Below are 15,308 nucleotides of genomic sequence, written 5' to 3'. Positions count from 1 at the left end.
ACCTCCAACCCCTATAACAACTCTTGGTCCTTTCTCTTACAATGAAACATATACGGTATATTCTCTCCGTATTCAACATTACTGCCTTTTTTTTTAAGTATCTACTCTTCAATTTACAAAACGAAACAGACTAAGCCAAGTTTGGTGACTCAAGCTGGTAATCTAACCCACTTGGGAGGCTGAAGCAGGAAGATCTCAGGTTCAAAGCCTATTTGGGCTATAAGATGAGCTCAGGGCCAGCCTAGGCAACTTTTTCCCTCATTCATTCATTCATTCATTCATTCATTCATTCATTCATTCATCTACCAATCATCCTGATCGTGTCCCCTCCTCCCAGCCACCTCTCACATAGCCTCCCCCATCCTTTCCCTTTTGAGAGGGTGGAGCCCCCACCCCCCAGGTACCCCCTTACTGTAGCACAGCAAGTCTGCAGGGCTAGGTACATCTTCCCTGAGGCCATACAAGGCCACCCAAGTAGTGGAATAGAAGCTACAGACACAGCCTGGGCAACTTAATGAGAGCTTGTTTCAAAAGAAAAAACTAGAATAGGGCTGGGGATGTCGTTCAGTGGAAGAGCACTTTCCTAACATGAGTAAGACCCTAGGTTTGATCCCTAACATGAATAAAAACCACACAGCCCTCACACCCGCCCTCAGTGTTCCAGTGGAATCCAGTTGGGATGCAGTTGGGCCTGAAGCTCTTCTTCACTCTTTAATCTGAGAAGAATGACCTATTCTAGATTTTAGCAGCTGTGACCTCCCTAAGGAAGCCTCTGCAATATTTTCTTCTTTTAGAACATAATTAACTACTGCATAGCTCTCCCCAGAGCGAACTCTACCAGCATCCTGCTGTTCATCACCTCTGTGGTTGCTCTGAGAATCAACAAGTGCATCCGCATCTCCTTCAACCGCTACCCTATCGAATTCCCCATGGAGCTGCTGCTGGTAGGTGGGACCTAGGACGACAGAGAGAGCACTATACAACAAGTACCGAGGGCAGCACTTGGGAGGCAGAGGCCTGCCTGGTCTACAGCTTTCCAGGACAGCCAGGGACTCTGTCTTGGGGGATGTGGGTGCTACTTCAGAGGATCTGAGTTCAGTTCCCAGGACCTACCTTGGAGTCTCATAACCCAGCTTCAGCTCAGGAGTCCAATACCCTTTCCTGGCTCCACTACACTCCTCCACACATATGGCATGTACTCTTAAAACAGAACTGTAAGGAAACAATGAATCAGATCAAAACTGATAGAATGTTTTTGTTAAAGAGGTTTTTCGAGACAGGGTTTCTCTGTATAGCCCTGACTGTCTTGGAACTCACTCTGTAGACCAGGCTGGCCTCAAACTCAGAAATCTGCCTGCCTCTGCTTCCCAAGTGCTGGGATTAAAGACGTGCGCCACCACGCCCGGCTGTGTTTTTTTGCATGTATGTAAGATACCACATGCATGCCTAGTACCTGAGGAGTCAGAAAAAGAGGTCAGATCCCCTGGAAACAGAGTTACAGATGGTCTTGAGCTGCCACATGGGTGCTGGGAATTGAACCCAGGTCCTCTGCAAGATCAGCAGTGCTTTTACTGAGGCCGCTCTCCAGTTCCCTGAATACAGTATTATGTATTAAACTGTTTTGTAAAATTCTCTGTGTTTATGTCTCTGTCTCTGTGTGTGTGTGTGTCTCTCTCTCGTTGGTATTTTAAGATAGAGTCTTACTATGTAGCTCAGACTGTCCTCAAATTCATGACAGTCCTCCTGCCTCTGCTTAAGTATTGGAATTTCAGTCATGTGACTATGAAGTGCTTTTGTTTTTATTTTATTCTTAAATTTAATTTATTATTCATATGTGTATGCCACAGACAAGCATGTAAGTTCTACAGTACACATGTGAGAGTCAGAGAAGAATTTGTGTATGCCACAGACAGCGTGTAAGTTCTACAGTACACATGTAAGAGTCAGAGAAGAATTTGGTGATGCTGACCCCCTCCTTCCACTGTAGGTCCAGGGATCAGATTCATGTTGTGAGCCTAGCACCCAGCAAATGTTTTGAGTGCTAAGTCAGTCATATGGTTTCTCTGTGTAGCCCTGGCTGTCCTGGAACTCACTCTGTAGACCAGGCTGGCCTCGAACTCAGAAATCCACCTGCCTCTGCCTCCCAAGTGCTGGGATTAAAGGCGTGCGCCATCATGGCCCGGCCAGTCATGTTTTTGTTTTATAAACATTTGGGGTTTGCTCAGTATGCTTGACAATTGGGATGTTATATATTTGCCTGCACAAGGAGGTGCTTGGCATGCCATAGTTATATTCCATTAAGCTACTCAACACCTGTTACTACACAGGAATATCTTTTTTTTTATTCCTTTGTTTTGGTTTAGTTTTGAAACAGAGTCTCACTAGACAGCTCAAGCTGGCCTCTAACTCTCAACCTACGCACAAGTTCTGGGATTGCAGATACAAAGCCCTGTGACCAGCTGACAGACACCTAGCCCTGTGACCAGCTGACAGACACCTAGCCCCGTGATTATCTTCTCATTGTGAACATTTAAGATCTATCGATTCCCCAGTTTCCAAGTCTGCAGTAAACTATTACTAAATGTAGTCACTGGGCTGTACCAGTGGTCTCCACCCAAATGTTTACTTTTTACACATGTATTGTGTATGGTGTGGCTGTGTGCACACATGTATGTTAGAGAGAGCTTGCCCACGTGGGTACATGTCGAGACCAGAGGCAAACATCAGGTCTCCTCTTCTGTTGCTCTCTACCTTGACTTTTCTTTTGAATTTTAAAAGATTTTCAAAAACCCTTTGGGTAGTATGTAGGCATGTCAGGAGTATGTACATGTGAACGTAGGTGCCTTCAGAGGCCAGAAGAGGATTTGGGTCCCCTGGAGCAGCAGTCACAGGTGGTCCTGAGCCACCTGATGTGGGTGCTGGGAACTGAACTTGCTCTAGAAGAATGAGCAGGTGCTCTTAAACCCTAAGCTTCTCTCCAGCCCTGCCCTCATCTTTGTCTCTTTGTTCTTTCGATACAGAGACTCTCACTGAACCTGGAGCTCTGATTGGCCAGCCGTCCTGGGGGTTCCTGGACCCCACCCCCACCCCCTCATCCCTCTGACCCCAACCATGAAAGCAGCTATTGGCTGTTCCAATGCCAAAAGGAGCTTGGAGAATGGAAACAAATGGCCCCTCTCTAGTCAGGACAGCCTTCATTTCATTTACTGTCGTGCGAGAGCCTCTGAGCCCTCACTCTGTATTAATCTCACTCATTTCCTTTTGTCTCCTGTCAGATTCTTGGCTTCAGCGTACTTACAAGCAAGATAACCATGGCCACAGAAAACAGCAAGATGCTGATGAACATGATTCCCTACAGGTCAGCCACTGCACTTCCCTTCTCTGTTGCTTTGGGGTTTGGTTTGCTTTTGTTTTTTTTTTCAAGACAGGATTTCTCTGTGCAGCTCTAACTGTCCTGGAGCTCACTCTGTAGACCAGGCTGGCCTTGAACTCAGAAATCCTCCTGCCTCTGCCTCCCAAGTGCTGGGATTAGAGGTGTGCGTCACCACAGGGCATCATTCCACTTTTCAAAATTTCTTTTCCTTTATTTTTGTAACAGGGTCTTGCTGTAGGTGGTTAACCTCAATCTCCTGGCTCAGCCTCCCAGGGGCTGGGGGGGGGGACAGGCATGTGCCTGCATGACCACCAGTTGCTGTCTCTCAGCCTCTCCCCACACAGCCTGGCTCAGTCTTTTCTAGGACTGTTTGGCTACTGCTAAGTTCATTCAGCACACAGGTTCAGTTCCTGGCCTTGTGGATAGCATCGAGTATAGAACCCAGAGGTTTGTGACCACACAGTGGCCACCACAGCGCCTTGTCCCTTCCTTACTCACCCTCTGTCACTTTCCTCACACAAGCCTGCCAGCTTGTCAGACATCTGCTGGGTCCCCACAACACCGGAGACTTGATTCTTTTTTTCTGTAGGTATTATGGGTCTCACAGAGCCCCCTCCCCTTGTCTGGTTAACTTTCAAGAGCAGAATAAGAAGGCCAGGCATGTAGTGCCCACATGTAATCCCAGCATTTGGGAGTGGAAGCAAGAGGATCAGGAGTTGAAAGACTAGCCTTGGCTACACATCAATCATGAGGCTACCCTGGGCTAAATAAGATCCCCCCCCCCAAGTAAAACAACAAAAAGATGGGAGGAGAGATTGTTTTCTAGTGTCCATGGTAGGAACCAGGATTCCATGTTGAGAAGAGAACTGTTGCTTTGCCGTTGCCCACTTGAGTGTGGGTCTCAGCTGCTCCCCCATCCCTCTCCCTCCTTTTCTTCGTCTTTAGACTATGCCTGGATTGAAGCTAGGGCCTCATGCAGGTTAAGCAAGCACTCTGCCACTGAGCAGCACCTTTGAAGAGGCAGCTCTGAGGGATTCACAATTCCTCTGCATTTGGGTTTTCGTCTGTCATGTGACTCTTGCTACCGCCGAACAGTTGCCGTCTGTCATGTGACCCTTGCTACCGCCGAACAGTTGCCATCTGTCATGTGACCCTTGCTACCGCCGAACAGTTGCCATCTGTCATGTGACTCTTGCTACCGCCGAACAGTTGCCACTTTTGAGTTTAATTAGAAAGGACTAGACAGCAGTGTCATACCCACACGCAGACTTCTGAGGAACACTGCTTATGGCTCCACACTGCACACAGGGGAGTCCCAAAACCTTGCAGATGTTGGCTAAGCTCCAGGATAACAACAGGGGGCTGTTGGATATGATCATGTTGAACCGGGCCGGTATCCTGTTTCCTGTGAAATGCAGTGAAAGCCGAATGCATCTGGCATTCTATTCAATAACAGAGAAGTGATCAGATACGACCTCTATACAGTGTGTGTGTGTGTGTGTGGGGCCTATTCAATAACAGAGACATGATCAGATATGACCTCTATACACTGTATGTGTGGGGGGGGGCAGGGTACAAGGGAAAGTCAGGTGACAATGTGTGTTCTCTCTCTCTCTCTCTCTCTCTCTCTCTCTCTCTCTCTCTCACACACACACACACACACACACACACACACACACACACACTTTCGAGACAGGGTTTCTCTGTGTAGCCCTGGCTATCCTGGAACTCCCTCTGTAGACCAGGCTGGCCTCAGACTCACAGAGATCTGCCTGCCTCTGACTCCCAACTGCTACCATCAAAGGCGTGCACAACCACTGCCAAGCTAACTTGTATTTTTTTAAAACTCTTGTTTTGTCTTGTTTTGTTTCTGCATTTGGGAGGGATTGGGCAGTTGATGCCGTAGCATGCACGTGGAGGTCAGAGGACAACTATGCAGCTGGTTCTCTTATACCATGTGAGTCCCACTCAAGCGTGCTGGAGAGCATCAGTGAGGCGGGTGCCTCTCAGCTTGCTTCTTATCCTTCAGCTTGGCTTTCACTGTGAGATCCAACATTTCAACATTGCTTTGAATGTTCATTATTTGAGCCCTTTTCTATTGATCCATGGCTGCCAGAGACTGATAGAAATTGGGCACTGTAACCTAACTCCTGCCATGCCCATATTCCCGGTGATATTTTCTGTTTTGTTTTTGTTTTTGGCTGCTTGTGTAATACCAGCAGTCCAGACCAAGTCTGAGTTTCTGACCCTCCACCATGCATCCCAGTGGTGGGGTTTTTGCTGCTCTCTACCACGCCCAGATTCTGTATTCTTCTGATAAGCACTGAGTAACACTGACAACAGTAGGAAGGAAAGCAGTGGCTTATAGTGCTGGGCTTGGATAATAAACTATTTATTATATATATGCAGTGGCTTATAGTGTTGATTTTCAATAATAGACTGTATTTATTATATATCTCTTTGGAATAGTCACACTCTTATCCAACTTTATAAAAGTACAAAAAGGGAGAAGTGGGCTTTAAGCATGAACTAAAAGGAAGGTTTTATTTTTTTATTTTATTTTATTTTTTGTTTTTTTTTTAAGACAAGGTTTCTCTGTGTAGCCCTGTCTGTCCTGGAACTCATTCTGTATTCCAGGCTGGCCTTGAAATCAGAAATCCACCTGCCTATGCCTCCCAAGAATTTACTTATTTTATGTATGTCAGTATACTGTGGCTCTCTTCAGACACAGCAGAAGAGGGCGTCAGATCCCATTACAGATGGCTGTGAGCCACCATGTGGTTGCTGAGATTTGAACTCAGGACCTCTGGAAGAGCAGTCAGTGCCCTTAACCACTGAGCCATCTCTCCAGCCCCTGAGAAGAAGTTTTAATTAGATAAGTTATTATCTCCTTAACTAATTAAACTATTGTTTGCTCTATAGAAAAGTCTACCACAACAACAGCATTCCTACATGTGTTAGTATAGAGCTGGTCTCATTGTGGATCTTTCTATTGTTTTCTAGAATGGAATCCAAATATGGAGTCATGTGCATTTGTCTGTTCAGTGAAATGATAAAAGATAATGAAAACAAACATTTTGGACACACACATACACAACACACACACACATACACATGTACACACACATAAATATAGACAGATACATATATACATGTACACACAATGCACATATATACATAAACATACACTCTTGCACACATAGACACACACATTACATACAAACATATAACCACACCACATGCACACAACACACACATACACACTACACACACATACACACACTCATACATACACATTGATACACACTACACACACATACACACACTCATACATACACATTGATACACACTACACACACATACATACACATAAAGACACACAGGCACACATGGTTGATGATGGAGAAGTAGAAGTGGAATTCAAAAGATAGGAATTGCAAACAGCAAACAATCTGTAAAACCCTTAGAAGACATTCCCAAGACTTAGAAATTTATCCAAAGGAATGAAAGATGGAGCATACCCAGGCTTCTGAAATCGTGTTAAAGGATTGTGTTAGCATGAAGATATATATATATATATATATATATATATATATATATATATATATATATATGACATCTTACAGATAAGATACATTTATAGAAGCTCCCTCCCAAACCATCAGCATTTCTTTTCCTTTTTGGTCTCCTCCTACCGTGCGTGACATTTGAAGGTTAAGCCTCTGAGTCGTGAGAGGAAGCCAATGCAGTCCCGGTACATGATCACTGTACGCCCTGATCAGATCTCTTCCATTTTATTTGTGAGAGGTTTTGGCCTGGGGCAGTCTTTCTCCTTACAATGTCTTCAGTTTCAGGACGTTTCTATAAAGCTGGCCTGATTTCTTCCTTACGTACTTGAATCTACCAGTGAGGTTGTATAAGCCTGACGGTATAAGCCATCTCTCTGGCCCATAACTCTGGTTTTTGTTTGTTTGTTTGTTTGTTTTTTGTTTTTTGGGGTTTTGTTTTGTTTTTGTTTTTTCGAGACAGGGTTTCTCTGTATACCCCTGGCTGTCCTGAAACTCACTTTGTAGACCAGGCTGGCCTCGAACTCAGAAATCTGCCTGCCTCTGCCTCCAGAGTGCTGGGATTAAAGGCATGCGCCACCACACCCAGCTCATAACTCTGTTTTTATTGTGCTTTTTTTTTTCTTTTGGTTTTTTCGAGACAGGATTTCTCTGTGTAGCCCTGGCTGTCCTGGAACTCACTCTGTAGACCAGGCTGGCCTTGAACTCAGAAATCTACCTGCCCCTGCCTCCCGAGTGCTAGGATTAAAGGTGTGTGCCACCATACCCGGCTATTGTGCTATTTTTTTAGTTTGTTTTTGAGATATGATCTTAGGTAGCCAAAGCTTTAAGCCTGGCATTGACTCCTGATCCTCCTGGCAAATGTTCATACCCCTCTTGTCCTCCAGCTCACACTGCAAGTATCCAGCCTCTCATGCTGGAGGGGGTCAAGGCGGCATGCGCTTGAAGCAGCTGGGCATTGCATTCTATGTCAGGAAGCAGAGGCTGAGGATCCCATTATGCTTAGCTCTCCTTCTGCACTTACAGTCCTGGGTCCCCATGCAGGAACAGCAGCACCACAGTGGGCAAGGCAACCCTCAGGGATGCCCAGAGGCTCATCTCCCAGGTGACTCCAGATCATTTAAGTTGACAGTTAGCACCACCGTCACACTGTGTGACCATTGTGTCTATCTGCTTTGGGTTATCTCTCTCCTGGAGAACACTTTGTTAATTTGAATCATTCAAAGTATTTATCCATTTATTTGGAATTATCGAATATATCAGTATAAAGTTATTTGTAACACTCTTTTATTATCTTGTTAACATACAATAAAATTCATTCTTTAAAGTGGACAATTCAGTGGGCCAGGCAAGATGGCACACAGCTGTAAGGCCAGCCCTGGAAAGGTCTAGAACTCCAGCTCAGCCTGGGCTACCTGAGATTCTGATTCAAAAAGTAAAAACCAAAAAGCAAGCAAACGAGTAAAACCTGTAAGGGAGAAAGAAAGGTGTGTGTGGAATGTGTGTGTGCCTGAGTGAAGGTGTGTGTGGAATTTGTGTGTGCCTGAGTGAAGAGCCCTGAGGAGACCCTGTCCTGAAGAGTGGGACTAGATGGGGACTTGGGAGCCTTTCAGCTCTAAAGCACTCTAGGTGCAGGGTGGGCCTGAGGCACACACTCCAGACTGTCCTCGGCAGCAGAAGCAGTTTTCTCCACTCACACTGGTACTTCTCAGTGAGGACTCTAAGGTGGGAACAAGGATCAGAGGACCACTGAGGTGTTCGTTGGCTTGCTTCATTGTCTGTTTTGACAAGCTGCTGCCTCCATTGCTCTGTTTGTCCTTTATTTGTTAAGAAGGAATAAAAAAGGTGTGTGGGGGGGGAGGGACCATGAGGTCAGCCTGGCGTGAGGACTGAGAGGGAGAGGTGCATTATGGGTTGTCCTATGCCAGCAGTGATTCCACTCTTGTCTTCCAGCTTCGTGTTCCCTGAGAATCCAGAGTTCGGCGTGCTCAGCAGAATTGTTTTACAAGCCATGTCTTTATCTTTTGTGAGTTCCTTTCTGCTTGTATCTCTGGGCAAGAAGATTGCCAACTTCCATAACTACAGAGCCAATTCCAACCAGGTGAGGGGCCATGTGTCCTGTTAACTGATACGATTGTTCTCTGATGTGAACCTCCCACCAACATTCCTCTTTAACCAGAGTTTGTCGGACCATGACTTGTGCTGAAATCACACGAGAAGTGGAGGATGTGCAACCTTGCACCTCCTTGAGTTCACACAAGTATTATTCCCCTCAAATGGATGTGGTGCAGAGAGGGGAAGGGATAACCAGGTGGGGTGACATCCCCTCGAATGGATGTGGTACAGAGAGGGGAAGGGATAACCAGGTGGGGTGACATCCCCTCGAATGGATATGGTGCAGAGAGGGGAAGGGATAACCAGGTGGGGCGGCACATGCTTATTATCCCAGAACTCAGCAAGCAGAGGCAGGCTCAGGAGTTACAGGCCAGCCTGGGCTACAAGAGACCCTGTCTCAAACAAAGATGATAGCGAATGATAACACATGGCATGGTGCTGCCGAGCTAGCAGAGCCTCTGTCTTCCTTCCCTATGGCCTCAGAAGCCAGATGAATGCTGGGACACAGGTCACATGAAACAGCACATACAAACCAGGCTGCTTATGCCAGGCTTTACCATAATGCCTTGCCTTTTGGTTTTTGCATTTATCTTTTAGAAACAAATCTCTAACTACTCTGAAAGTGGTCCTTTCCCTAGAACTCAAGAGGGACATAGGACCAAGTGGTGTCCTAGCCAGACATTTAGGCTAGTGTGGAGGGAGGAGAAGGCCAGCACTGGGCGCTCTGAGTCTAAGGTCAAGGGGTCGTGAGAAAGGAGTAAGGCAAGAGTCAGTTTTGTTACTTTCAGGGGGCAAGTCCCTTATCAGAATTGAGGGCAGAGATGCAATTTCATTTGGAAAATCAGGTTGGCCCTCCCTGGGTGCTCCTCGAGGCTATGTCCAAGTATTATTAGAAGGGTGTAAGAACCCTAATGTCACTTCAAAAACAGTGTCCTTGCAGTTCAAAATCAGATTCCTCAACAAAAAGGGGACTCAAAGGCTCTGCTGTTTCTTTGCAGGATTTAATAGCCATTGGCCTTTGCAACGTGCTCAGCTCCTTTTTCAAGTGTTGTGTGTTTACCGGTAGTATGTCCAGGACGATTATCCAGGACAAATCTGGAGGAAGACAGCAGGTGTGCTGAAAAGGAACCCTACCCCTAGCATGTCCGCGTAAGGAGAGAGATACACATCTGTCCATATGACTGTCTCCATGTCTGTTTGTAGAAGCGCTCCATCTGGATTGATCTTGTAATGTTCTAGTTAGTCGGGAGCCTCTGGGAAGAGTTTAGATTCTGTGCTCAGCTTAATTTTTGCTCAGATTTCTGTCTTTAAAAGTTATTGGGAGGGGGTATGTGGGAGCGCATCCTATAATCCCAGCACTTACCTCCAGCTCTCTTGTGGAGCTGGGGAGCTGGCTCAGTGGTTAAGGGTACTTGCTGCTCTTACGGAGGATGTGGGCTTGGTCCCTGTACCCATATCAGGTAGCTCACAGCCATCTGTAGCTCCAGCTCAGGCTTCTCGGGTGCCAGGCATGGGCATGGTGTGCAGACATAAATCCCAGCACTCAGGAAGCAGAGCCAAGCAGATCTGTATGAGTTCAAGACCAATCTGGTCTACATAGTAGATGAGTTCTAGGACTGCCAGGGCTACATCATGAGATCCTGTCTCAAATACGAAACAAGGAAAAGATGAAACCCCACTGAAGATGGACACTGTCAAAGTGCTAGCAACACACAAACAGGTGGGACATTTACTAACAGGAAGTAGAATGGAAGGGACTTGGGGCTGTCAGCGAGGTGTCTGCTTGCCGGTAGAGTTTCTAACTTGTGTGAGGAGAGGCTAAAGGTTTGAAAGCTGAGACACATAAGCTATATCTTAGTAGATCCAAAGCCCCAAGCTGTGACATTAAGGATTCCAGGGAAAACTGGACCCTCTCCCCCCAGACAGCATTCACATGACACTCAGGAAATACCTGTGTGTCAAATAGTTCACTAAGATCCTAAAAGGCACATGTGCTCAACTCCCAACTCTTCTCGAGGAAAAAAAAAAAAAAGGACGGGAGGGGGGGTGCTTCTCAGCGTGCAGACGGCCACAGCTGCAGATGGGGAGCAGCACGTGCCTGACGTCTCCTCAACCAGCTCTGTCTCCTCAGTTTGCCTCTCTGGTAGGCGCAGGTGTGATGCTGCTGATGATGGTGAAGATGGCAAGCTTCTTCCACAATCTGCCTAACGTAAGTGGGGGTGAGGGAATGGAGTGAGTCAGGGCAGACGGCATGGGGTGGGCAGGGCTGGAGAAGTGGGGCAGTGCTTAAGGGCATCGGCTGCTCTCCAGGGGAGCCCCAAGGATTGAGTACCAGTATCTATTGGGGCTCACAACAGTTTATAACTCCAGTTCCAAGGGATTTGGTGCCCTCTTCTGGCCTTTCAGGTACTGCATATGTGTGATATACATACATGCAGGGAAACACTCATACACATAAAAATAAATAAATCTTAAACGAAAGATGGGCCGGGTGTGGTGGCAAACACCTTTAATCCCAGCACTTGGGAGGCAGAGGCAGGCAGATTTCTGAATTCGAGGCCAGCCTGGTCTACAGAGTGAGTTCCAGGACAGCCAAGGCTACACAGAGAAACCCTGTCTCGAAAAACAAAAACAAACAAACAAACATAGAGTGCCTGTTGTATTGGAACCCAAGTTCAGATACCCAGCCCCCACATAAGAGCCAGCTGTGGCTACACGCACCTGTGACCCAGGGCTGGAAGGAGCTGGCCAGAGACGAGAGGATTGTTGGGGCCTGCTGACAAGGCAGCCTTGCTTCAAAAAGAAAAAATTAGTGAGCTCCCAATTCAGTGAGAGAGCTCGTCTCAGGAGAATGTGATGAGGAGTGACCGAGTGGGACCCCTGAGCCTTCCTCTGTCCTCCGTGCACAGGCATAGGAACACACACCCTTAGAAACAACACAGAGGGATCATGCTGTGTCTTCATCATAAGGTTGCACATTAACCATGATTATGTGGGATCCATGTCTCTATGTAACACATGTCTATATTCTTGTAAAACAAGGTCATGTTGCTCTCATAGAGAGTGGCCAAGAAGCACAGTCACGATCGTTGTCATTAAGCGGTAATTGTCTTTACAGGTGGGGAGTCGGTGGGGAATGATGACTTCACACGTAGGAAGCCCATTGCCAGAGAGACTCGGACCCTTGCTGCCATTGTGTCCCTGCCATCTCTTTTTTTCTGCCTGTGACTGAACCCTGTTCCTCCATTGCTGTCCCACAGCCTCCTGACTATTCCCAGCATCAGACGAGCAGGCCTGCAGGCTGACTTTTGGCTCTGTGTCAAGGGCGTATGTCTCTGCTTACATGCATCTCTTCCTCCCTCTGTCTGAGACATGACCTGATGCTTAGCCATGTCATCTGTGTCTATTACAGCCCAAGCCAAGCGGTTATAAGCAATGCTATAGGTTCGTGCCCAAAACACACAGACCAGACCAGACCAGACGCTAGTCCCGGCTGCCTCTGTGATGATTGAAATTACACAGGCTAGGCTTAGTGACATGCACTTGGAATCCTAGCACCCAGTATACAGAGGCAGGAGGACAGCAGCCAGTCTGGTCTGTGTAGTAAGCTCCAGGGAAACCGGGGCTACATAGAAAGACCTTGTCTCAGGAAACAAAAAAGGGTTTTAAAAGTAAAATTATGAAGCCGGGCGTGGTGGTGCACGCCTTTAATCCCAGCACTCGGGAGGCAGAGGCAGGTGGATTTCTAAGTTCGAGGCCAGCCTGGTCTACAAAGTGAGTTCAGGATAGCTGGGGCTGCTGGCTACACAGAGAAACCCTGTCTCGAAAAACCAAAAAAAAAAAGTAAAATTATGGCTGGAGAGATGGCTCAGTGGTTAAGAGCACTGACTGCTCTTCCAGAGGTCCTGAGTTCAATTCCCAGCAACTACATGGTGGCTCACAACCATCTGTAATGACATCTGATGCCTTCTTCTGGTGTGCCTGAAGACAGCGACAGTGTACTCATAAAAATAAGTCTTTAAAAAAGTAAAATGAAATTATGTAGGATTATAATCATTGTATTTGTTTATTTTATTTATATGAGTACACTGTTGCTGACTTCAGACATAACAGAAGAAGGCATGGTATCCAATTACAGATGGTTGTGAGCCACCATGTAGTTGCTGGGAATTGAACTCAGGACCCCTGGAAGAGCAGTCAGTGCTCTTAACCACTGAGCCATCTCTCCAGCCCCTGTAATTATTTTTTAATGAAATAAATGTCTTACCTTTTTTTTTTTTTTTTTTTTTTTTTGGTTTTTCGAGACAGGGTTTCTCTGTATAGCCCTGGCTGTCCTGGAACTCACTTTGTAGACCAGGNTGGCCTNGAACTCAGAAATCCACCTGCCTCTGCCTCCCGAGTGCTGGAATTAAAGGCATGTGCCACCATGCCCGGCAAATGTCTTACCTTAATATTTAGAAAGAACAGCTCTGCTGTACATGGCTTTATGATGAGATGTGTTTCCTGTAGATATTTCCTGCCTCAGGTTAAAAGAAAATCCAGTCAGGTGGTGGTGTATGCTTTTAATCCCAGCACCTGGGAGGCAAAAGCAGGTCTCAGTGCAAGGCCAGCCTGGTATATGGTGTGAATTCTGGGACAGCCAGGGCTACAATGGGAAACCTTGTCTGGAAAAACAAGAACCATAACAAAACAAAGAGGAAAGAAAGAAAGAAGGGGGGATTCTCCAAACCCCTGTGAAATTGAGGTGCTGTCCATCCCACCACACCTTTCTAACATTGTTTAAAGTTTGGCTGCAGGGTGTCTAGAAAGATCGCTCAGTGGTCAAGAGCTGCTCTTATAAGTCCTGTTCCGGTCCCTGCAACCACATGCTGGCTCACAACCATCTGTAATAGCCCTGGTTATTCCCTCTTCTACTGTGTCTGAAGGACAAAGTGCTTGTCTGTGTAAAAACACATGAATAAACAAATCTTTTTTGTAAAGATTAGGTAAAATTAATTTATTTTAAAAACAAACAAACAAACAAACAAAAACGGTGGGAAGAAGCCACGCCTGACTTTGTCTGGGCTGGGCTGGCTTCTACTGACTCTCGTGTCTGTATTGTTGCACTGGGCTTTCAGAAGGCAAGCACCAACAGGCTCAGCTAGTGTCCTGCTCAATTGGCTCTGACCTCCGCAAAGCCCCGCCATTTGGACGTGATACACTAGAGTAGTGGAGAAAAGTGGAAAGAGCTTTTATTTGTGCCATGTGTCAGGGTCTGGGTGTGCTGTCCATAGGAGACAAACCCACGGGGATTTCTAGAGGCAAGGCTAGTTTTTGTGCTTCCTTTGAGAAGACTTGGGAATTTGTCTGTGAAGGGAGAATGAGGCAGTCTGTCTTTCCCCCCAGGCTGTGCTGGCTGGGATCATCTTGAGCAATGTGGTGCCCTACCTTGAAGCCATTTACAACTTACCCAGTCTGTGGCGGCAGGACCAGTACGAATGTGTGAGTACAGACGCCTCAGCACGGCTGCAATCTGGGTGTTTGGGGGGCAGAAGCAGCAAGAGCTGAGTACAGAGCCCATAGCACCTCTGAGCATCTCAACAGGGACAGGCAAAGGCTCATTCAGCAGGAGCTTGCCACTTAAGACCACAAAATCCACATAAAAAAGCTAGATTGGGGCACAGACTTAGAACCCCAGGGCTGGAGACGCAAAGGCAGGGGTTCCTTGGGGCTTGCTGGCCCCCAGCCTGGCCTCCAGGGACCTCCAAGCCAATATGAGACCCAATTTCAAAAACAAACTTCCTCTGGCTTCCACATGCACTCATACACATATATGGCCACCACACCAACATGAGCACACACATACATACACAAAATAAATAAAATTTTAAAAATAAATAGTTGTTCTCTTCTTCGTTCTCTGCATGATTGCCCACTTCTTTCTTCTCTCCCTCTTTTGCCTCACTCCCCCTTCCCCATGGCCAGTTCCCTGGCCTTGATCCGTAGGGCCAGTGATCTTGTCTACCTGAGAACAGCTTCCCAATAAAGCTGCCTTTAATATAAAATAAATAAATAGTTATAATAACTATTACAAGTGTTTAACTATCATTCAGTGAGTTCTGATTCCTCATGTCAACCCACCTGCCATCTGACAAGGTAGATAACATTGTCTCCATTTCGTACAGGGGGACATTGATATTGTGAGAAAGAAATAAAGGGAGAGCTGGGCGTGGTGGCGCACGCCTTTGATCCCAGCACTCGGGAGGCAGAGGCAG

General features: G+C 46.6%; 1 protein-coding gene across 1 annotated transcript in view; it reads left to right on the top strand.

The window, feature by feature from the left end:
- The window catches only part of Slc26a8 (solute carrier family 26 member 8), a 54,794-nt gene that overhangs the window by 25,393 nt on the left and 14,093 nt on the right, over positions 1-15,308 (top strand). The window contains exons 7-12 of the mRNA XM_021221759.1: positions 795-944; positions 3,276-3,358; positions 8,893-9,040; positions 10,053-10,166; positions 11,186-11,263; positions 14,440-14,535. Of these exons, the coding sequence (XP_021077418.1) occupies positions 795-944; positions 3,276-3,358; positions 8,893-9,040; positions 10,053-10,166; positions 11,186-11,263; positions 14,440-14,535 (669 nt within the window). The remainder of the gene's footprint in view (positions 1-794; positions 945-3,275; positions 3,359-8,892; positions 9,041-10,052; positions 10,167-11,185; positions 11,264-14,439; positions 14,536-15,308) is intronic.

Source organism: Mus pahari, chromosome 21 (genome assembly GCF_900095145.1).
Source record: "Mus pahari chromosome 21, PAHARI_EIJ_v1.1, whole genome shotgun sequence".
Lineage (NCBI taxonomy): Eukaryota > Metazoa > Chordata > Mammalia > Rodentia > Muridae > Mus > Mus pahari.
Note: the sequence above shows the minus strand (reverse complement) of the source record. Positions and strands in the feature narration are given on the sequence as shown.